This window comes from Camelus dromedarius, chromosome 20 (assembly GCF_036321535.1).
Source record: "Camelus dromedarius isolate mCamDro1 chromosome 20, mCamDro1.pat, whole genome shotgun sequence".
Lineage (NCBI taxonomy): Eukaryota > Metazoa > Chordata > Mammalia > Artiodactyla > Camelidae > Camelus > Camelus dromedarius.
The window spans coordinates 21,754,620-21,778,516 of record NC_087455.1 but is presented as its reverse complement, the minus strand read 5'-3'; the positions used below and the strand labels follow the sequence as shown (position 1 = coordinate 21,778,516).

General features: G+C 32.3%; 1 protein-coding gene across 1 annotated transcript in view; it reads right to left on the bottom strand.

Moving 5' to 3' along the window:
• Positions 1 to 4,290: 4,290 nt before the first annotated feature.
• CSMD3 (CUB and Sushi multiple domains 3) overlaps positions 4,291 to 23,897 on the bottom strand; it is a 1,010,791-nt gene continuing 991,184 nt past the window's right edge. Inside the window, exons 66-71 of the mRNA XM_064476888.1 lie at positions 21,484 to 21,549; positions 15,840 to 15,998; positions 13,376 to 13,488; positions 11,164 to 11,251; positions 8,967 to 9,102; positions 4,291 to 5,355 (exon numbers count right to left, since the gene is read on the bottom strand). Of these exons, the coding sequence (XP_064332958.1) occupies positions 5,196 to 5,355; positions 8,967 to 9,102; positions 11,164 to 11,251; positions 13,376 to 13,488; positions 15,840 to 15,998; positions 21,484 to 21,549 (722 nt within the window). The 3' untranslated portion in view covers positions 4,291 to 5,195. The remainder of the gene's footprint in view (positions 5,356 to 8,966; positions 9,103 to 11,163; positions 11,252 to 13,375; positions 13,489 to 15,839; positions 15,999 to 21,483; positions 21,550 to 23,897) is intronic.

Genomic DNA, 23,897 nt, shown 5'->3' with positions numbered 1-23,897 from the left:
TCATAAATTCCTCTTTGATATAATCAATAGCCTATGATCATTTTGTGAAGAAATGTCCAAGTTTTCCATAATATTAATTTAACTAATATGCATATTAAACTAATATGCAGTTTTCAAATTAAGTCCATCAAATTCTGAATATTCTGAAGAGTACACATTGATGTCACATTATGCAAATTACTTCTATACTTCTTAATCATTAGACTAAAAAAGAAAGTAGTATCTTATTCAGTAGACTAAAATTTGTCAAAGATTCATTTATAATTCCATAAAAGTCAATTTTAAATAACAGAAAGTAGTGAGAGTAAAAATATACAGAGATGAACACAGTTACCACATAGAATTATTATGTAATATCTTCCAGATATATTTTAAGAATTTTAATAGCTTGACAAGACTTTGTTAAAGATAAGATTTATGTTTCTTATACTTTTATTTATCCAGTAGCCATTATGCCTTATGGTAGAGTAGTAACACATTTAATGTTAGAAAATATTCATTGTGTTAATAAATTAATGACATTTTGCTATTTATACTCACTCCTTTCCATTGGGGATTTCTTCTCAGAGCCATCGACTTTGTGTTGTTATGTCAAAGTGCAAATTAAGCACTCAATTTTCATTGCCAACAGCTCAAGAGAACAAGAAATACTTTCTTCCCTGTCCCATCATTTGCTATAAATCCCAACCTCTAAAGCAGGGTTACCTGGGAAGCAGATAGAATTCAAAAATTTTGTGAACATGGGTGGGGAAAAGCTACACCTTTATCTTCATTGTTCTTCTAATTAAAATACAGTATTTCTTGCTGTAAAAAGCTGGGCAAAAATAATCTCTGATTTTTGTCACTAATAAAAATCGCAGGTATTTTATGTCATGTTAAATGTTATGAATATCTTAAAATATTGCTTATGATACTCTTTAAAATTACAGAAATTATTAGCCCCACTGCTTATTTAATATATCAGTAAAGAAGTACCTATGTATGTATGTTTTAGTATCTATATGTAAGTATATATTCATATATATGTATATTAGTATACATATACTAGAATATTTGAAAATATTTTTATACTATTTTATTATCATTAGTTTCCTTTATGTTTCATTTTATGCATTTAAAACCTTCATTGTAAAAAGGGTGCCATAGACTGGAAAAGTCCTGGTTTAAAAATAAAAAGACTAGGAGCACCTGCTCTACTGACTTGCCCTGTAATCGCTGTGTTAATTTGCTCATTGGGATTACAATGCTATCGTAAGATATTCTCCGATAACATACTTCTTTCTAATAGGTTCCTTTAGGAGATACAACATCTTAACTGAAGGATATGAAGAAGATACATACTGAGAAGGAAGGCTTTTCAGTTTATTTTAATTCCTTCCACCTAGATGGATCTATGTTTTCCTCTACAGTTATGCATCTCATTGGTCCTGCCGAAGCGTATGGGTTCATCCTTATTTTCACAGGTATGCTAATAGTTACAAGCAAGATTTGGACCTTATGAGAATTTAAGCACAGGGTTCTTGTTTCGTGTTTGCAATACAATTTTTAGCTGTGAATTTGAATGTGTAGAATATACTTCTTTTTCAAAACTAATAAAATTCTTACACAGGGGAACTTATTAAAAGTTGAGAAAGTATCTGGCAGGCATTCACTAGTTTTGTTGCTTTGTTTACTGAAGAAAGAAATCTAATGTCCAGTGGCCATTTCCACTCCTTGATAACTTTTAAATCTGTTTTTAAATTACTTTAGAATACCAAGCTCATGAAAGTGATGACAGAAAGATATTTCTCAGATTTTTACAACATGTGTATCTTCTCAGATCAATATTCCCTTTTCTCCAAAGTCATCCTAAAAAAAAAAAAAAAAAAAAAGGAAAAGCAAATCAATATTTCTTTCAGCCAAATTTCAAACTGCCCATTCTAAATTACTTCCTAGACTCATTTTTAGAAGTTCTTTTTTTTGCCTTATTTTAACTATGCCTACTTTAAATTTATAGATATTTACAGATTAGTACTTTGACAGGCAATGTATTCTCTTTAACAGAGTATCATTTAGTTATTTTTATTGATCTTTTAGCCAGTTTTGACTTTTTACCCCCCCTCACTTGTAAGTAAAAAGAACAAGTAAAGTAAATCTGACCTTTGGTTTATTTCCACAATTGTTATCATTATGTTCTATTATCAAGTGATCCTGAGTGGAATCTATGGCTTTAATGTTCTTAAATATAAGGGAAGTACAAGAACCCTTTTTCAAATTATTTCCTTAATTGAAATTTTCTAAGAGAGTAGAGCTCAAATGTTCTCATTCTCCAAAATACGTTTATCAAATTATCACATTATAGTTTAAATATCTTATAATTTTGTTAATTATACTTCAAGAAAGCTGGGAAAATATAAAAATAAAATTACTCCCACTAAAATTGCTGCTAACTTTTGAGAGGGTTAAAAAGACAAAGAGAATAGGAAAAATGATAAATAATAAAAGGCCAAAAAGAATAAGACTTGTAAAACAGGATGTTTTAAGAAAAGCATCAGAAGAAAGAAAGCAAATTAAAAAATATATAAAGAAAAAGCAAGAAGAAAAAAAACACAGGGGAATAAAAATAAAGACAAAGAACAACAAGAGAAAATATAGAAGAAATGAAGTGAGTGATAGGTGAAGGTAATATAGTTAACAAAGTTAAAACTGAATCTACAATTATATCAAGAAGCATTTATTTCTAAAATGAAGGTGTAATAGACAGAGATAGACTATAAAGGCTGGAGTTTGAAGTTTTGAAATATAAAGACAATATATTTTGTGAAAAAGAGTTATCTAAAAAAATTAAACTTAAATAACTTATGATTTGAACTTTATAGAAACTTGATAACTTTCTTGAGTACAAAACTTTACATGTTCCATCCTGGCAGGATAGATTTATTTTGGGGTATTAGTTTAATGTTGCAGCTCAAAAGGTTATTGAGCTCATATCTATGAGACATGCTTAACATAAGTATCTCTAAGAAACTATGCTACAGAAATGCTAGAAATCATCAAGTATACCTACATTTAGATAGTATGTATTATTAAAATATTTAGATTTAAGGAGAATTCTAAGATGAGGTTCTTATGATACTATTGCATTTACTGGGAATCTACTTACTTCTAAAAGAGTGGCACACTTGGGGAACAACAGAATATAAAGAAGAAAAGCATCTATATTTCATTATTATATTTTGAACTAAGGATATATAATATGCAGTTTTGGAACTTCACAACACCAAATAAATATGGACTATTCATTCCTTTTACTAATCAGTACACTGGCAGACAATTTTGAAAAAAATACACATTTTACAAAAGCAATTATCCATTTTTATTTTGTTTACATTGCACTGAAAATTTACATCATACTTTTACAAAGTTTTTTTTTCATAAAAATATACTTCTTTACAAAAGTGTATGCATTAATATAAGAGGAGTAGCCAGTTGCAGAAGAAACATTGTTTTAAACAAGATCTTAAATGTATTAACCTTAACATTAATGAATGAATCATTGTTATTGCAGTCATTTGAATAAACAAGAATAAATAACTGATGGAATAAAATTTAAAACAGCATCCTGTCAGTAGAATACAATGTTGAGAAAATTATATGAATTTTCAAAACAATGTATCTCAAAGTGGTTTACAAGAAATTCACTATACGTTGTAGAGATAGATCCAAGCAACGCTCCCGGGTGCAGTAATTGCTCGTAGGCACTCTGTCTCATGATCCAAAAAGTGGAGACTGTTTACAGGATTATCCGTACTTGAAAGGGACAACAACAAAGAGTTCACACTGGGTACATAATTTATTCAACGAAATAAAACATGCTATAAAAGAAAGACAATGACCTATTAAACCAAAATGCTGGCATTACTGTGATACGGTTGTAAATGAGCCACCAATAACTTGCAAATACGTATCTTAATGTGACAATGACAGAAACCTGTCGCATCCGAAATCTACTTCTTAGGAGTAAGAGTATAGAAATTTTAAAATATATGAAAATTTGGTAAATCCACCACTTTAGGAAACAACTTTATATTGGTGATTTGAAAGTAAAATTTTTTTTAGGAATTATGATTAAGGGTTGGTTGAAAATATATGTTTAACTCATTGTTAGATAATAGCTAAAAGCTTAAAAAGCTTGTATTTCTAATTCATTGTTAGATAAAAGTTCAAAACAAAGTTAATTAAATTTGAAGGCTCAACTGAGGAAAAGTTGATACATTGTAAACTAAATAAACAATAGATTAATAGGTTCTATTTGGTCTTTCAAAAACATTGTAAAGTTTGGTAAAGAATGTTAAGTTTGGTGTCTCAGATAACTGCAAAATCTTCATTATTACAGATAATTTTTGCCACCTAAACTGGTTTCTGACTGACAAAACAGACTAAAACAATGAGATAAGCACTGCCCCATGGCTCACTGAATAATATTGGTTACAAAACAATGTGGGAAATCAGGAGGAGAGCATGATGACCTTGCTATTTGCAGGCACTGTGACAACTAGTCTAAAAAAAGACAGCAACGTGATGCTGAAGAACAAAAACCAGAAAGAGTCAAATGAGAGTGGGCAATCTTATCTCTTCTGTGCCATAAATTAGCTGATAAACATTTCAGAGCATGACTCAAACTGAAATAACCAGAGAAATAAGAAAACAATGACCCAATTAATAAGAACGAACAGCAGATAGAGTGGTGTGAAATTCAGACTTACAGGTGTGATGTAGCTCATGACAGTTAAAGAGAAGTCAGTGATCTATTGACTCTTGTAAGTATAGCTCTTATTTTCTACCTTATATCTTTTTTGTTTTTAAACCCAGTCCCTCTAATATAGTTTATAAAGCACAGAAATACTGATAGTGGATGCTCCTCCAATATATGCAAATAAGTTTATGTTTTAGAATAATCTCCTTTTTAAAAAAAGCAAATAAACTGTGAGTAAGCACTCTCAGAGTGCAGCCAAATTTCTGTAAAACTCTCCATGGTACACATGAAGAATTATAGTCCAGTTTATGAAAAAAACACTCTTTTCTATCATTCCTCAGGAAAAAGGTGACCCAGCAAGTCCTGAAAAGTGTGCTTTAATTTGTTTATCAGTGAACTAAATGCGCACTGTTTTGTGTGTCGATTTCCAAACTTCCGAAGAAGGCAAAGAGTTGCCGCGTTATACCATTGTGCAGACTGTGTTCAAGTTGGGATCAAATCGTACTGCCTTCCCTTCCACTGATTTTGCATTGGTGTCATACATGGGATTTTCAAAAGCTGCTTGGCCATTGTTATTTTCATGAACTGAACATCCTGTATACTGTGTTTTGGGTGCAGTCCTGTTGATGAGAACATTGATTAGTTATGTGTTAACTTTCTTCTAGAAATAGCAGAGTAGGGCTCAAATACAACATGCTTGAGTTATCATTGCTAATGGATAATGTAACTTGAAAGTGTTAATTGAGAAATCATAAATTCAATACACTGAATTTGAACAATTTACCTGTCATTTTAAATCCTCAGTGACTTTTATTATTTACATATAATATATATTTATTATAGTGATCCATTCACATTTGTAAGTACAACACCAATATGAGTAATACAAGTGTAAATAAATGATATTATGGCTATTCTCATAAATTATATTATGAAATAATGTCATCATTATGAATTAACATGTATACTATAAATAAATGATGATGATGATGAATTTAAATCTCATTACTAGTCATTCCGCAGATATTTACTGAGCACCTATTATTCCAGGCATGAGCCTAGGTACTGGATATATACTTTTTTTTTTTTTTTACAAAAAAAGCATACAAAATCATCACTCTCAATAGAACTCATATTGCAATGATAGAAAGCAATGAATAAATTCAAAATAATAAAACAAGAGAAATATTAAATAATGAGAATTGTTTTGATGAAAAGGAAAATAGTTGGTACGACAGAGAGCAGCTAGGAGCCACTTTAGGAGAGGTAATAAGAGATAGCCTTGCTCAAGAGGTAAAATTTAATCTGAGACTTGAAGGACAATAAGGAGCTGGTTATACAGTAGTAAGAAGAGGGTCCCAGGAAGCGTAGACATCTAATGCCTACGCCTAACTTGGGAAGGTGCTTGCAGTATCCCAGAAGCATAAACATTCAATGGCTTAAAATGATATACATTAGACCAAGTAAATTCAAAATCTCAAAGAAATTATTAACTATGCTGATATTCAAGTCATGAAAATAGTTTCCAAAGAGTTACTGATAACTGAACATTTGCTGTTAGTTAACAAAACACATGGAATCTAGGCTGAATGGTGTAAGTTGCTTGTCTTGAATTCCTGCTTTATTTCTTAATTTCTCTCGCCTTTGACCAGTGCTTGTTTCTAGTCTCTCTTTCTGACATCCCACTGCATCATTTGCTGACATTTGTAATGGAACGAAGGCTTACTTGACTAGCTATTTCTCAAATCTAATTCCTAAAAAGGATATATCTTAATATAAATCTGTTTCTCAACTACTTTATTTACACCAAATAGTATACATTTCAACTATTTTATTGTAATTTGTACTTGGCATTTTATGACTTTACTATTCTTAATGCATGTTTTGAATTTTCTTCCTACAAAAAATTAAGTGATTTGTATGATGATAATTAAAAAATAAATATACCTTAAGTTTCTTTCAATAGTATCATCTATATATTGTGATATGTTATATTGTTTACAACTTGCTCTTGCCAGGTGCATAATTCTAGTGGATCATATTTGTCTCTCTTTTTTCAAACTAGAGTCACAATAAAAACAGAAGCAACATCATTTCCTTCTAATTAGATAAAAATCACAAAGACATAAAATAATTTTATTTTTCTGATATTGAGCAATAGCTTTAAGGAAAATGAAGCTTTAGAAAAGTTCATACTATCAACAAAAATTAACTTGAAATAAATTAAAGCTCTAAATATAAGAGCTAAATCTAAAACACTCTTAGTTTTGAAAACATAAAGGTAAATCTTCGTGAACTTGAATTTGTCAATGGTTTCTTAGGTGTAACACTAAAAGCACAAGTAACAAAAGAAAATAGAAATAAACTGGACTTTATCAAAGTGAAAAACTTTTGAACATCAAAAGATAGTATCAAGAGAGTGGAACTACAACTGACAGAAAGAAGAATATTTGCAAACTGTGTATCTGAAAGGGGTCTAGTATCCAGACTATATGAAGAACCCTCATACCTCAACAACAGCAACATAAATGACCCAATTTTAAAAATGGGCAAAATACTTCAATAGGCGTTTCTTCAAAGGATATAGACAAATGGCCAAGAAGCACATAAAAAGATATTCAATGTCACTAGGGAAATGCAAATCAAAACCATAATGAGACACTATTTCACTAGGATGGCTACAATAAAAAAAAAAAAAAAAAAAAGAAGAAGAAGGAAAAAAACAAAAAAAAAGTATTGGTGAGGATGTGGAGAAATCAGACCCTCACATATTGTTGGTGTGAATATAAAATGGTACAGTTGCTGAGCTAAATGGTTTGGTGGTTGCTCAGTAAGTTAAATGTAGAATTACCATGTAACCCAGCAATTCCATTCTTGGGTACATACTCAAAAAAACTGAAACAGGTATCCATACAAAAAATTGTATACAAATATACAAATAGCAACACTATTCACAATAGCCAAAACATAGGAAAAATCCAAATGTCCGTCAACTGATGAATGGACATATTCAAACATAACACATTCAAACATACAATGGAATATCATTCAGCCATTCAAAGGAATTATGTATAGATCTATGTCATAACATGGATGAAATCTGAAAACGTTATGTTCAAGAAGCCACAGGCAAGATGTCAAATATTATATGATTCCATTTATATAAAATATCCAGAATAGGCAAACCAAGACAGGCAGAAAGCAGAATAGTGGTTGCCTAGGCAGGGGTGGGAGGAATAGGGAGTGACTGTTTAATGAGTACAGAGTTTCCTTTAGAGCGATGGTTCTGACATTGTGAATGTGCTAAACACCACTGAATTGTACCCCTAGAATGTTTAAATGGTTTAATGTTATGTGTATTTTACCACAATAATAAAAATGATTAGCATAATATGCTTTATAAATTTAGTGATGATTTTTATCATTAATAATATCTGCTACTGACAAAGCCTAAATAGCTGTTAATACACAATAATTACAAATTTACATAACATTAAATAAATCATTCTTAGATAATGTCAACTGATATTTATAATAAAAAAATCAGTTTTGAGAAAAATGAATTTAGGTATTTATTTAACTCTCTGGTTACCTGCATACTTTTTTCTTGATAAAGGATGGTCCCAAATGGTGGACAATTGCATAGTAAAGCCCCTCACTAGGATGTTGCGATGGATGTAGTGAACAGGGACCAACTAATGATCTGTATAGTCATGTATGAGATATATCACAAATGTAACATGTTAATTGCATCCTCTTCTAAAAGCAACAGAAGATAAATGAGAGGATTAGAAGATTGTATCATCTAGCTGCCTGGATAAAATCTGTCAGTATTGTCACATGAACTAAGAGGTTTGTACATAAGCTTCTTCCTAGTTTTCTAAACAAATCTGGCATCAGTTTAAACCTAGATCTTGTATCTCTAAAGTCTCACTATGAATAATGCAGAAATAATTTATAAAATTAATTATGTACCAGGAAATTGGCAGGGAAAAAGGAGGAAGGGTTAAACAGAAGCCGTGTGCAACTTAGAGCAATTTTTGTTGTGTGTATATTGGGGTGGTGGAGGGACAGGCACGGGAAATAAAGGTTTCAACAACTGTGGTGATACCTAGCACATTGAGATTTCAACAACCCAGAAAAAAATGGAAGTTAAATTTGAACTAGAGAGTGAAAAGAACATGAAATGTAGGCTTGGGAAACGTTTTGTAGTTAAAATCAACAAACTTACCTTTGTTTATAAAGATAAAATCCAAATCCTGCAAATATAAGTGCAAAAAAAGGCACAAGAATAGCAATGGCCACAGAACTACTATTTGTACCATGAGGTTGATTTGAAGAATTCGAACCTTCTGACATATTCAGCCCTATAAAAAAATTATGAATACAACATCAACTCTGTTTTATCGCAATTGATTTTTTATTTTTATGAACCAATTAATTTCTTCCTTTCTCAAGATTAATCTACTTGGAAATATCTACAAGACATGTACTTGAAAATATACATAGTAAACAAAAAATAATTCATGAAACTCATTTCCACACAATTTTGCACAATGCCTATTATATATAAGATATTTTTCCAGGAAAGGATACAGAATAATAAATAAGCAGAGTCTCTGAACTGAGGAGTTCATACAATTGTGGGAAGAATACAGAGACACAAATATGTGTATATCTCAAGCATAAATGATCAGTATGCTTTAGGAAAGGAAGGAGGAATTCCATCTGGTGGAATGTAAGAACGCTTTCTGGAGGACATACAATGTGAGGTTGACCTTGAAGAAAATCTGTAGAATAACAAATGGAGGAGGAGGCAGGACCATCAGAATCTGAGGAATGGGAAAGTGAATGGCATATTTAGGGGATGTGATAAGCATTAGGCATGTCTGTGTGGAAAGGATGTGTGGTAGGAGTAGGAGGCTAAAATGATAAGCTTTCTGAGAACGCATAAATATTATTCTAAAGAGCTCAAACTTTTCACCCACCTGCAGTGAGGAATAACTGAAGTCATCTGTAAATAAAAGGCTCAGTGATAAGATACAGAATTTTGAACAATGACTACGGAGTCCAGTCTGAAAGCTGGAGTATTTTAAAGACCATAACAACAACCCAGATAAAAATGGAAATTAAAATGTGAACTAGGGCACTAGGATTTAGGGGAACACTTCGTAGTTAAAATCAACAGAACTCTTTTATGTGGATGAAAGAGATAGGAAGGCATAGGACTAGGTATGTTCTACTTGGGGCTGAGGAAATGGTTATGACATTAGCACAGTTAGGAAATGAGAAAAATCAGGTTTGCCAGAATGCTGGCACAGAATGGGGAAGAGAAAATAAACAAGCAGCTCTTTTTCAAAGAATTTCAGAAAGAAAATTGCTTCTTTTATATAGGTTCTGTTTTAGACATGTAATGCATGAGATGCTTTGGGGAATGTTATGTGAAAACATCCTGCATTCAATTATATGACTGTGTTAATGTACTGTGCTAATGAATGTTTTATCCTGTTTTTAAAACTAAGAATTTTGGCAAGACATTATCTGAAATGACATCTTATTATCGTTGTTCATTTGGAGAAGGCTAATTTGCTTTTTTGATAAATAGCTATGTTCACCTAAGCCATACTGTAGTCCAAATTAAAAAAAAAATGTTAGTACCTTATTCTATACTTTTTTTTTTCCTGGGGCTCAGAATACTTATGTAAAAGTTCAGACCAATGGAATTTGTAAGATAAATGTCAAGCAATAGTTTTTAGAGCTTGAATTTACTCTTTATGCATTAATATCACAATGTAATAATGGGAGACAGTATACCTTAGGAAAATTATACACCAAAAGCTATGTTAATAAATACATTCGAACAAGATCATTATATGTGTATACATATTTTAGAAGAGTTAGGAAATGAAAATGACAAAACCCCGTGCCTCCTACCACAGAAAATTTACATATCTGAATAGCACAAAACCCTGAAAAGGGGCTCATTCCTCAAAGTTATTTTCCCCTTCCAGACCCTGTAAGTTTCTCAAAGTGCCACTGTATTTTTGGAGGAGTAAGAAAATTGCAACAATATTCCTACTGAAGAGAAGTATTATAATTCTCATGAGATAAAATGAAATTATTTAGTTTAATATTTCTTTTTATATCTATACCACTTTTTCTCCTTTGTACTTGCTTAAGGGCATGGCAGTTTGTCATGTTTATTAGAAATATGATAAAAACTAAACATTGTACAGAGTTGGCACATAGAGAACCAATATTTTGAAGAATGCAGTTATTCAAAAGGCCATCAGATGCATCAATGTATAGTCCTGACAATGCAAAATTCAAAGTGTGGTAAGTGTGCTTAATGTCCAGAATCTACTGTGTTTTCTTATGATATCTGGATTAATAAAGGAACTACATGAAAATAAAAATGAATACATTACCCAGTCTTTGTAGTCCAAATTGCCCATAATCTTTGCCCTGAATAAATCCTTGAAATACATAAGTAGCTCCATCAGGCTCAGCAGAAACCTAAAAATATTTATAAGTATGATTAAATCTGAAGACTGGCCACAGCTATATTTTTCCCAGCCTTAGTAAATACTCAGTTTTACTATGCAGTTTCTTCCTCCATATCTTGTACTATGCAAAACACAGCACACTGTAAAAATCTGCCATCAAGAGTGAAATCAAAAACTTCATTTTAAACAATTATGATACTGGAAAAAGGGATTGTTATTATTAACATTATAATTTAGGTTTATAGATTTCTTTTAGGTTAAGAAACCTGCTGTCAAGAAAAATGACAATGATTATGATGAAATAGAATGAGGCAAATGGGCAATTAAAATAAAAATATAATAATACTGTATTTCATAGATTAGATTACTATTCAGCATAGATGCAGTCCTTCTCTCCCTTCCCTTTAAGTTTCATGCAAAGAATATACTTTCCATCTCACTGAGTTGGGTTTGTCCCTGTGACTTGCTTTGGCTGATGGAGTGGATGGAATTGACAACAGGTCAGTTCCATGCCTAGGCCTTAAGAGGCATGTTTCCTATTATAATATGTGAGAGGAGCCAGTCACAAAAGACCATGTATTTTATGATTCCATAAATATGAAAGTCGAGAACCGGGTAATCTAAAGAGACAGAAAATGGAGTTGTGCTTGCTTGGGGTTGGAGTGGGGATGAGGGGTGGATGGATTGGGTAATATCTAAAGGATACAGACTTTATTTTTGAGGTGATGGAAATATTCTAAAATCAACTATGGCAATGTTTATACATCTGTAAATACATGAAAAACCATTGGATTGTTCACTTTAAATGAGTAAATTGCAGGGTATATGAATTACATGTCAGTAGGGCTGTGAAAAAAAGGAGGGGCATGTTTCCACTTTGTCCCTCTGAGTTTCAGAACTTTGACAAGAGAAGACTATGCTCCCAATAGTTGCTGTCCCTCCAGCCTGGGCCCACCTGGAGCATCCCTGAATTTGCCACCACAGCCTCAGGTGGAGCCCCCACAACTAACCTCACACAGGAGAAAGAACTAAATATTTGTGGTTTGACCTTGAGATTCTGTGGCTCTGTCTAATGCTATGAATGCTGACTATTACCTACACCTTGCATGTGTGTAAAATTGTATATTAAAAATACTTTGTATGCATAGTGTCATTTGATCTCACAAATAAAATAGAAATTGGTACATTTCAGTGTTCCTGATAACTAGTGATATGAATTTACTCTTAAGTTTGTTTTGATTAGTTGCAATTAGTTACCTAAGTCATGTATGTTTTTGTGGAAGTTATTTAAAAAAAAAAAACCCAAAAAGAGAAAACTTGAACCCTCATCCTCAAAAGCAAAACATTATACCAAACTATTCAGAGAAGTTCAACATTTGAATAAACAAGTGGTTTATTCCTCATTATCAGACATAACCTGGGCATGGCCAGTTTTAGAAACAAAATGCTTCTAAAACGAAGAGTTTAAACTCTAGTATTTAAATAAGTGAATTCATTGTATTTGTTTCCTAGATAAAACTATACAATTCAACAATCTAAGAGCACTGAAAATGAGTTAGATCCCAACTTCATAAATAATGGCACATATACGGAGACAGGATGGACATTTTTTTCCCTCAGGAACCAAACTTACTCTTCACAAACAGATTTAGAATATTTTATAAAGTTGTCTATGAAAAGGAAGTTATGCAAGCTGCTTCCTCTGGATAGGACCATAGCTTCACCACGGAGTTACCCTGTCCTATTCAGCCACTTATGTGGATGGAGTTTCTGAACTGGCAGTTGGAAGCAACAAGCCTTATTCACAATCTGCCCAGGAGTCTGCTGAAATGCGCATGAGAACCCTGACTACATCCTCTCAACTAACAAGCCTTCTTTTATGAGGAGGATCTTTTGGGAAAGAAGAGAGTAGGTCATAGGCTTCAGTAGGTTTGACACATTAGATTACTAAATATTTATACTGAATTGTTTCTTTTTAAAAATAACTTACCCATAATAGTAATTTTGATAATTTATGAGTGTGTGTTTAATTAGCTTGATTTAGAAAATTACATTTTTGTGGAATTTTAGTAACAAACCAAAGCACAAATTTGTTATTAAAATCAGCAGCAGGCCTTTAAAGAACTATACTTACAAAGCCATCCATGGCCCAATTTTCCTCCTTCATTTTCTTCACAGAAGCATGAGCTGGTACTTTAATAAGATAGATGTGTAACATTAGGCGAGCTTCTTGGCTTTTATATACTCCTGCAAAATGTAAGGACATTTTAGTCCATTAATTTTTCAAGTAGTTATGCTCACCTTCATTATCTATAACTCTAAATAGATCATAAATACATGTTATAGGAAAAGAAATAAAACAGGGCCAAGTCAAGGCCAGCTTCACCCATAATGTTTTTCACAAATCTTGCAATACATATTGATCACTCTCACAGTTGAAATTCTCAACTTAAATCTTAATTGTGGGGTTTAAATTACTTATTAAATTTAAATTACCTATTAAAATTAAGTACTATTATTCGTAATAACATCATTCCATGATTATTGCAAACAAAATGATTTCTTCCCTAATCAGATTTAAAATCTTCAAGGATATGAATCAAATGTTAAAATTCCTGATATTTTCATTAATATTGTTAATTAATGAAATTAATTATGAATTAGGCACCAACCCTAAGAAAGAGTATTTTAGGTGTTACGGGAGCCACAAAGATGAATATGTTGTTCCTATCTGAAGATAGGATGCTGAGAAGCATTTCCAGTGAAATAGGAGATATAAATTAGGTAACAACTAACTAAAATACATGAAAGAGTACAATGAATTATATGCCAGAAGAGGGATTATTTCACAGTGAAGTGCTCAGGAAATACTCTCAAGAACAAGAACATTTGAGCTGGATCTCAAAAATCAAGTAGGATTTTTAATTCAAGAAGGTAAACATAGGAAAAGGCATGAGAAGAGAAGCAAAAAGGTCTTCATTTATTTTCCTCAACAGGGAGTATTTGAGAGTAGGAATAAACTGAAATGTAAATGTGTTCAGGAGAATGATAGATAATAAGGGTCTAAGTAAATATTTTTTTATTAACTGATGGTTGAAATTTGACTCTTAATTCATTCACTTCATCTTTCACCTATATAATAAGGTATCATAAGAGTATGCTGGGAATACAAATATAATGATACACAGATATTGATTTAAAGTGAATTACGATTAGCAGGGAAAAGACGAAATAAAAATTGCTGGGAAAATGTTATAATTGTTTTTATGTAGACATTGACAGCAAATTAAACTGGTCAATTTATGTTTGTTTCTCCATATTTGTAGAAATCTGTTTTGAAATTTGTCTACATTAGAATACATATACATTTATTTTGTGCTAACTCTTACAGAAGGAAAGTAAAACTTTATTTCAAAGATAAATAGTAGTCAGTTTAAATGCATTCCTTTCCTTCATATAAAGCTTCTTTCAATTTATATCATGTAATTGTGTATATTTTAAAAATTAAAATACATATTAACTTCTAATACTTTTACCTTAGGTTTAATGTAGGATCATTAAATAATACAAAATGATGCTTTGTAGTTCTTGTAAAATTTATAAAATCAGTAGATATAATTTTACTTTCCATTTTGTTTATACCATGAATTACTCCATTATTAAAAATTACATGGGATATATACATAGCCAAGATGTTTTAACATATATTCCATATTTTAACATCAATATTTTAAAAATATATTTTTAAATGAGAGCAATAATTCAAATTCACTGGGGCTTATTTTGTTCCATTTCTAACCTTTGAGGTATAGTAACAAACTGGGAGGCTCACCCCTGCCCTCTTAGGGCTTGTATTGTTGGAGTATAGACAACTTACGTCAGGTCATGTAATGTCATGCCATACTATACGATATTCTAATTTTAAATAGTGAAAAGAAGAAAGTGAAACAAGATAAGACTGCCTAAGACTAAGAGTGTGTCTGACTGTAATGTGAGCCACTTTAGATAGGGTCATTGGGAGTACTGCTGACAAGACAACATCTGAGAAAACATCTGAATGTCAGAAAAATCAGAGTAATCAAAGATAATGAGGGAAAAGTGTGCACTACATAAAGAAAACAGAAACTTGAGAAGGTTCAGCAGGTGGAATGGGCTCTGGGTCCCTTTTGCCTGTTTAAGGTAGTGTAGCTCTACCTTATCTGTCTTAAATAGTAATATCTTCCTAAATATTTTCATATGACGACATGATTTTGTGACCATAATATAGCTTGCAAATCACTGATCCAGTCCCTTCAGTGTTATGACAATAAAGGAAGAGTTAGCTTTATTCAAATTAAAAGTTCTACTCTATTTCATGACGTGTCATTCCAGCAACATAAAAATATTCTTGAGGAAGCTTATTTCAGAATCAGAGTTTTATATTTGTGTAGTAATATTCATGCATCAATCAAAAATCAGAAAGCCTTCTTTCTGAGTGAATTATGAATATCATCAAAAAATGTAGCAAATATTTCACGGTATAAACATCACTACTAAAAATGACAAAATGATGGAAATACAGGCATGAAGGCATTGCTTGCTGTCGTTTAATGTGCTACCTGAAAGCAGCAGTTCCATGTTGCTATTACTGAGTGTTGCGTTGACTCTCCCAGTGGAAGCATTGAAACTAGTAACTGTTAAGGTCATCGGTTGTTTCCTTCCTTTGAAATTGTAAGAGCCTTTCCATATATAATTCTGGGCAAACACATCATCAGGAACTGTAAATTGATTAAATAAACATACACATTAATTTTGCAATGCCCTGTAAATATAAGCATTAATAATAGATTGATGAATATTAGTTTATTGAATAGTGATATTTTCCTAAATACACAATAATGTAGAATGTGCATTATAAAATGAATTCCTCACATAAAACTGTTTTAACTTTTTTAGAATAAGCCAAAATAATAACCTAGATTTGTACAAATATCAATCAGAGATAAATAAAAAGCACCAATTAAAGACATAAGACAAACTTAGAATTCAGCTAAATATCAAGTTTACTTATATTTGGTTTCCTATAATAATATCTTTCTTTCAGAAGGAAAATAAAATGATTCTGCTGAGACAAGTCAGTGTATATACAAGTTCCAAGAGGTCTGCTTTTCTCCTAGCAGCAGGAATAGATTCATAGGAGGAAGAGCATAGAGTTAAAACCCCTGTTGCAGAACAGCCTTGGAAGACGATCTGGAGGGATGCCCCTCTGTCCCCTTTACAGGATACTGAGTTCAGTTATTTCAGTAATAGGTGCTCCTGAAGAACAGGGCTCCATCTGTTTTGCTTCTGACAGCTTTGAGGTTTTCAGGTATTTATAGAAATAAAAGAATCTGTCACTTGAATTGATTAACTCTCATGGGAAAGAGATGAGTTGTGGTAGAATCAAAAATATTCTAATGTAAAACTTTCATCTAAAAAACAAACACTATATTAGATGCAGACAAATACGACATTATATTTACATAAATTAGTTACATAATTTATAGTTAATATAAATTAGGTATGTCAAATAAGATAAGAGATAAGAGATATACCCAGCTAAGAGGCTGAGAGAAACTGAGTCTAAGAGAAGCTTCCATCAATCTTGTACATCACAATAAAGCACATGCCCAGAAATTGGCTGTTCAAAAGAGCCATGCCTATTTATGTGAATGAATAAATGGCATGGGTCTAGGGGAAAAGGCTTTTTTTCCCCTAACAAGTTACTGATATTTCTCACCTGATTTTCTCTACACACATCACACTTCTTACTGCTCAGATCATAGAGACTGGGGTTACAAACTGTACATTCCCTGAATTCTGCTCAGCAAACCAATAAAGCAATACTGTGGTAAAAGATGAACATAAAATGTGCTGAAGAGTTGAGTTTTTACTATTTCAATCAACATGATTATTTTTTCTATGAGAATTCAAAAGGAATATAGCAGAAAGATTAGAAGCGCAGGCACTGGAGTTAGACTGCTTGGATTTTAAGACCCTTCTCTACAATTTACAAAGTGTGTGGTTTCCCCTATGTTACTTAACTCTCTAAACCCAAATTTCCCCATCATTAATGTGGGATTATGACAGAGTTACCAGGAAGATTAAATGAGATAGTAAATGTGAAGAGTTTTGCTACATGTTAGTTGTTACCATTACTATTATTATACAGGTAAAATAGAGAAACTGTGGGTCTTAGAGCTCATTACATACTTGCTAATAAAATACATATTTAGCAGACATGCAGTTAGTAAAATGGAAAAAATCCATAGTTCTGGCTCTGGGATCTTTGCCAAGTCATTCCTTATAGGGGTACTCCCTCCCCAAACCTTGAACTACACAGGTGTGCTCTGTATGTATAGGAAATTTTACCTGAAATTTGATACAGTATATGGGTAAAAAGCCCTTGATTTGGTAAGCAACTTAAAGAGTAGTTAACTTAAAAATTATACCTAAAACAAGTTTGGAGGAGGGAGTGACAAGCTAAATTACCTTGCATTAGAAAGATCAGGAATTTGGAGGTTAATAGGCTCTTAGTCATAGAGATAAGTGGAAGAGCAAGGGAGAAAAATGTTCTAATAGCAGTGCCTGGCAAATAGTAGGTACTCAATAAATGTCATTCTCATCTTTCTGATTGGTTATTTTTCCCTGTCTTGTACTGTAATTACACTTTGCTATCTCAATATTTAATGCAAATTGCCCCATCGACAATCTGGTGATCTTTCCCATGGTGCTTAGGAGAATTAAAGAGTGTTGGCTGAAGTAAGGTTAAAGAGAACCTCAATGGCAGGAGAAAACAGCACTGGAAGGAAGTGGTAGCAGCAGCACCAACTAACACTGTATCAAGATTAATCACTGATGTGGTAGTAAATGTTTAATAACTGGCTCTCCAGAAAACAAACAAACAAACTGATTTGTAGTATTTTCTGATTCTATAGAAAATAATAAATATTGCCATAATGGCAGATTTGAAACTACGAGCATGACGTCACTGGATGTAGAGTTTGGAAGAATGCACAGAACTGGCTGTGATGAGGCTCTGCCTGGCGGCTCCAGCATGCCACCACCACCCTCCACCTTTCTTACACGTAACTGAGAAAGGTAACTCATATAGGATGGGAAACACAGACACTATTTGTCATTTATATCCCTGTGTACAATGGGAATGATAGTACTTTCTATTGTTAAGTCTAATTTGAGATTTGAATGTGATTGTGTATTTGGTAGTTCTTTGTAAACTCTAAAATATCATCCAACTATCATTGATGTGGAGAGCAATGAAAAGGAAGACAATGATGACTGTGATCCTTTTTTTAAAGACATTTTTGAATTTAAACTTTGCTTTATAGGCTTCACAGCATTGCCATGTGGAGAATATATTCCTGACTTCTACATGACTGTCAAATTTCATTTTTGTTACTGTGAAATAATCTAATCACTATGTCTCATTCATGACTTTAAATGAAATGGTGCTAATGTTTTCCCATTGAAGATGACATTGTTCTAGAGTTTTATAGATACCTTCACTCGGGTTAAAGAAATTCCTTTCCTTTCTAACTTATTAAAAGTTTTTTAAAAATTATAAACAGATGTTAAATTATAAAACAGTTTCTGTGCAAGTGTTGTGATGATCATAATTTTTTGCCTGTTAATCTTTTAAAGTGATAGATTACTTTTAAGGATTATTTAACATAATAGTATCCTTTCGTATCTATCATGAACCTAATTTGGTAATGATGTGTCATCTTTAATATTGTACAGCTGACCCTTGAGTAACATGGATTTGAACTGTGAGGGTTGACTTCTATGCAGATTTTTTTCATTAGTAAATACTGTAGTACTACTGTACTGATCCATGGTTGGTTGAATTCATGGATGCAGAATCACAGATACAGAGGAAACGTGGGTAAGAAGAAACCACATGCTGAGGGTCGACTATCAGTTATATGTGGATTTTTGACTGCAGAGAGGGCCAGCACCCCACTTTCTGTTCAACGGTCAACTGTATTTGATTGGCTAAGATTTTATGCAGGATTTTTTCATTTACAATCTTCAGTCAAATGCGCTTGTAATTTCCATTCTTATAATGTCTTGATTTGAGTTATTAGAGTAATGTTTGACTCATAAAAAGAGTTTTATTGACCATTTTTACAAAACTGTGATAATCTGTTCTGTTCTTTTAAAATTTGGTGGAATTTTTCAGTAGAGGCATACGGACCTGGTTTTTCCTGGCGGAAATAGCTTTAACTACTACTGTATTTGTTATGGGATTATTTGGGTTTTCTTTTATTAGTTCTGTGAAGATATATTTTTCTAATAATTTGTGAATATTTAAATTTTTTAAAAAATTGACAGTTTTGGATAGTTTTTGTTTTATAATTCTAGTATTTCTAATTTATTTAATCTACTCTCTAGTTATATTCACATTTCCTTTTGAAATGTTATTAATTTTTTGCTCCTTTCTTAATCTCATCTGAAAAAATTCACTTTGTACATTTTTTTTTAAGAACTACTTTTGACTGTTGAGATTTTTGTATTGCATCTTTGGGGCTTTTTTGTTTGTTCATTCACTTTTATTATATTGATTTCTGCTTTCTTTTGGTTATTCCATTATATTTTTTGTATCTTCTTCACAGGGATACTTAATGCATTAATCCGAGATTTATTTCTTCTAATATAAGGGTTAAGGCTATAAATTTGCCTCACAACTTTGCTTTTGTTTCAATCCTCAAGTTTTGATATTTAGATTTTTCAGCATAACTAAACTCTATTGTTATATTTTCCATTTAAATTTCTTCAATTCATGAGTTATTCATCAGTATTAATTTTGTTCTTAATTTTCAAACATTAAGGAATTTAAAAAATTTATCCATTCCTATTAACTTCTAACTGCATTATGGTCAGGTAAGACTAACTTCATTTTGAAATTTGTGTAGATTTCTTTTATTACTTAATATATCATCAATTCTTAGAGCTTTCCCATGTGCCTTTAAAGAAAACATATATTCTTTAATTGTTTGGTGAGAAATCTTTATATATGTATATTGTGTCAAACATATTAGTTTTGTTCAGTTCTTCTATATTCTTTAAAATTCTTTTGTCTTCCTGGTTTATTTATTGGTGGCCATTGGCCATGTTTTGCCCAGGGCAATCCAGGTTTACACTTGATGTATGAGAGCTGTTATTCAGAGGACCCACCTGCTCCCAGATAAAGTATCTTTCTTAGAAAGTTCTGGGTACTGATTGACCATTGTGGTTTTCTGACTCCACTGCTAAACTTTCACTCTTATGTTGACATATTCTTTGCTTGCCTTAGTGAAATTCAGTCTATTTCACTGACTGTTGAAAAAAATCAGTTTCTCAGACTGATATTTTGTTTTTATAGGCACTACATTTTTATAGCATATACACTGAGAACTTATGAAACCAACTAAAATTAGACACTAGCCCTGTACCTGGCTTAACACAGCTGGACCAAATCTATCTCCAAGGTAAAGATTAGATGCTGAGCCTCTACGTGTGGCTTTTCATTTCTACCATGTAAATAAAATACTTATTTATTTGTTTTTTATTAACACATAAAAATCACCTCTCATATACTGAACCCTTATAGGAGCTAAGCACTGCACTTTATTTTCATGAAGTTCATTTATGTTAATCTAATTATCCTTTTGTATAGATGAAGAAATGGAGGCTCAGATGTAGAAAGTAACTTTCCCAAAGTTATACAGTAGGGAGTGTATAACATGGAAATTACATCAAGGTTGTAGGACTTCAAAGCCCATATTTTTAATGACTAAATAACTTTATTTTAAAAATCAAATCATTGAAAATAAACTGGACAAGCTTTAGGATTTGTTGAACTTTTACTCTCACCCCAATGTATTTGGTTCCTTTTTAAAAATCTACATTTAAAAATCATATATAACATCTCATCTGTATTGTAATGTTTTAAATATTACATTATTTCATAGTCACTTATAGATACTCTTGAAGGGAAATTTTATAAACAGAACTATAAATAATATTTTTGGAATATTAACATGTCACAGTATTGCTTGAAGTTGAACATTTTATAACACAGATTTTAAAATTCCAAACAGTCAAATGCATAGTTTTCTCATACTGAAATACATTTTTCTAAACAAATGGTCACTTTGTCAAGGAAACAGTAGATCACTTTTAGAAATCATGACTACTAGAAAAACAACTGAAATGACTAACCGCTTAACTTTGGGCTGGGTGTTCCTAGTGCAGGTCTAGGATCTTTCACCAATATTTTGGAACCAGCTATGAAAAGAAATAAAAATGTTTACAAAATTTAATATAATTAATAACACACACACACGCACACAATGTGATGCACTGTCAATTTTATTCTCTGACATATCATACAATTTTCTCCAAAATGTTCTGTTCACTATAGAAGCTCAGTCCTCACTGAACACTGCTGCTGTACAGCTAACAAGTTCAATAATTATTTCCATTATATCCCAGTGGGGCAGGAGGAATATCAGTGCTGCCTTATCATTTGGGGGTCCTGTTTCTTATTTTAAAGGCATAAACCAACATGGAAATAGTTGATTCCAGCATGGACATTGAGGGCTGAGGGTACGTTCCTGTCATTAAAAGGTAAATAATTTGGGTAGAGTTCATGTTTAGGAGTCAAAATTTCTTAGTATTACAAGAAATTGGCTGGACTCAAAGGTGAAGACTTAAAGTTTTAAGCCAATTCAAAGCTAACTCAAAACCATGTGGAATATGCTGGATGTGCCTGTAAAGTTGAGGGAGCTATGATGTACAGTGCCTGCAAACCTATAAAGACTTATACACTGTTCTCCTAAGAGCAATGTAATATCTTTAAAGGATTTAAGGTGAAGTGATTTGGGTTAACACCACCCTGGATGCAAGATGGAAAACAATTTGGAAAGGAGTGGGTACTGATTTGAGCAGAGAAGTTAGAAAGCCATTTCAGTAGTTGCAGTAGAGATAATGCCAAGTTGGGCTACTATAGTAGTGATGATAAACTGAAAAGTGAATGGATTTTTTTTTTAAAAGCTACTGAAATTCACGTGGATTTAAAGGGACAGAAAGATGTCTAAAGGTGACTACTAGATTTCTATTTATTATATGATGATGGTATCAGTGAAAGGGAACATCAAAGAAGACTTAATGGGGAATGGCAATTTATGAGTTTAGATTTGCATATATTGAGTATTCAAATGTCTTTGAGAAATTCAAACTATCAGTATGAGAAATATCAGGTCAGGAGTTAAGTAAATTTGGAGCTAACAGAGGATAAATGAGCTAGAAATATTAATTTGTAAATAACCTTCATAGAGGAGACTGTTTAAGCCGTAAGCTTAAATGAGATCACCTAAGGAGAGAACACAGAGTGAAAGGAAGAGATGACTAAGAACTGAATTTTTGACTAAGAACTGAATTTTAGAAAAGAATGGATAGAAAACATTAAGCTGATAAAGAAAACAAGAATTTTGAGGCAATAAAATATTTATTCAACAAATATTTATTGAACACTTTTCACATATATGGCACTGATCTAGTTGTTAAAATTACAGTTATAAACACTTTGAAAAAAGTCTGTTTTTTTTTTTTTTTTTGAGATTACATTCTAGGTGGGGAAAGACAGAAGAGCAGAGACAGACAATGACAAGTAAATGAATTAAAGAGTAAGATCTCACATAGTAGGAATTTCTATTGTGGAAAATTTTAAAAAAGACAAAAAAAGCCTGTGATGTTCTAGCTAGGAGAGTGAAAATATTTCAAGAGGATAAAGTCACTAACATTTGTGAATTCTGCATGAGATCAAAAGTTAGAAGGCCTAAAAACAAAGAAAAGAGTGTATTAATGATTTTATCAGGAATTCTAGAAAAACTTCCTTTGCTTCTTCTGGTAATTTAATACTTTTTCCTCTGCCAAACTCATTACATCTTATCCAGATGGAGACTGTCCTGATCAAGCAGCAACAGGGCTGGATTATTCACCTGGATCTGATCAAATTACCATATCACCCTGATTGAGAAATGAATTTGGAGATGGATTCCATTCAAAAGTTTGACAATCAGACTTCTGTATACTGCTTTCCTGACCAAGCTTTGGGAAGGACTTTCTCCCAGGGTTATTCTGCCAGAAGGATATGAACCCAGGAATGCTGGCAGTAATTTTCCCCACTGTAGTGGGTTGAATATTATATGCCCCAAATTCATACTGTAGTGGGTTGAATGCGACCTCATTTGGAAACAGGGTCTCTGAAGAGATAATTAGTTGGGAATCTTGAGGTGAAATATTCCTGAAATAATCCCCAAGTCCAATGACTGATGTTTTTAGAAGAAGAGAAGAGGACACACATAGGTACATAGGAAAGAAGGCCATGTGAAGAGGGAAACTGAAAGCGCAGCATTTATGAGCCAAGGAATGCCAGGGATAGCTGCAAGCCATCAGCAGACAGGCAGAGGTAAGGAATTCTTCTTCTCTAGAGCCTTTGGAGAACACTTGGCCCTGATGACACCTTGATTTGGGCCTTCTGGCCACCAGAACTGCGAAAGAATAAATTTCCATTCTTTAAAGCTACCCAGCTTGTGCACTTGGTTATGGCAGCCCTAGAAAACTAATACATC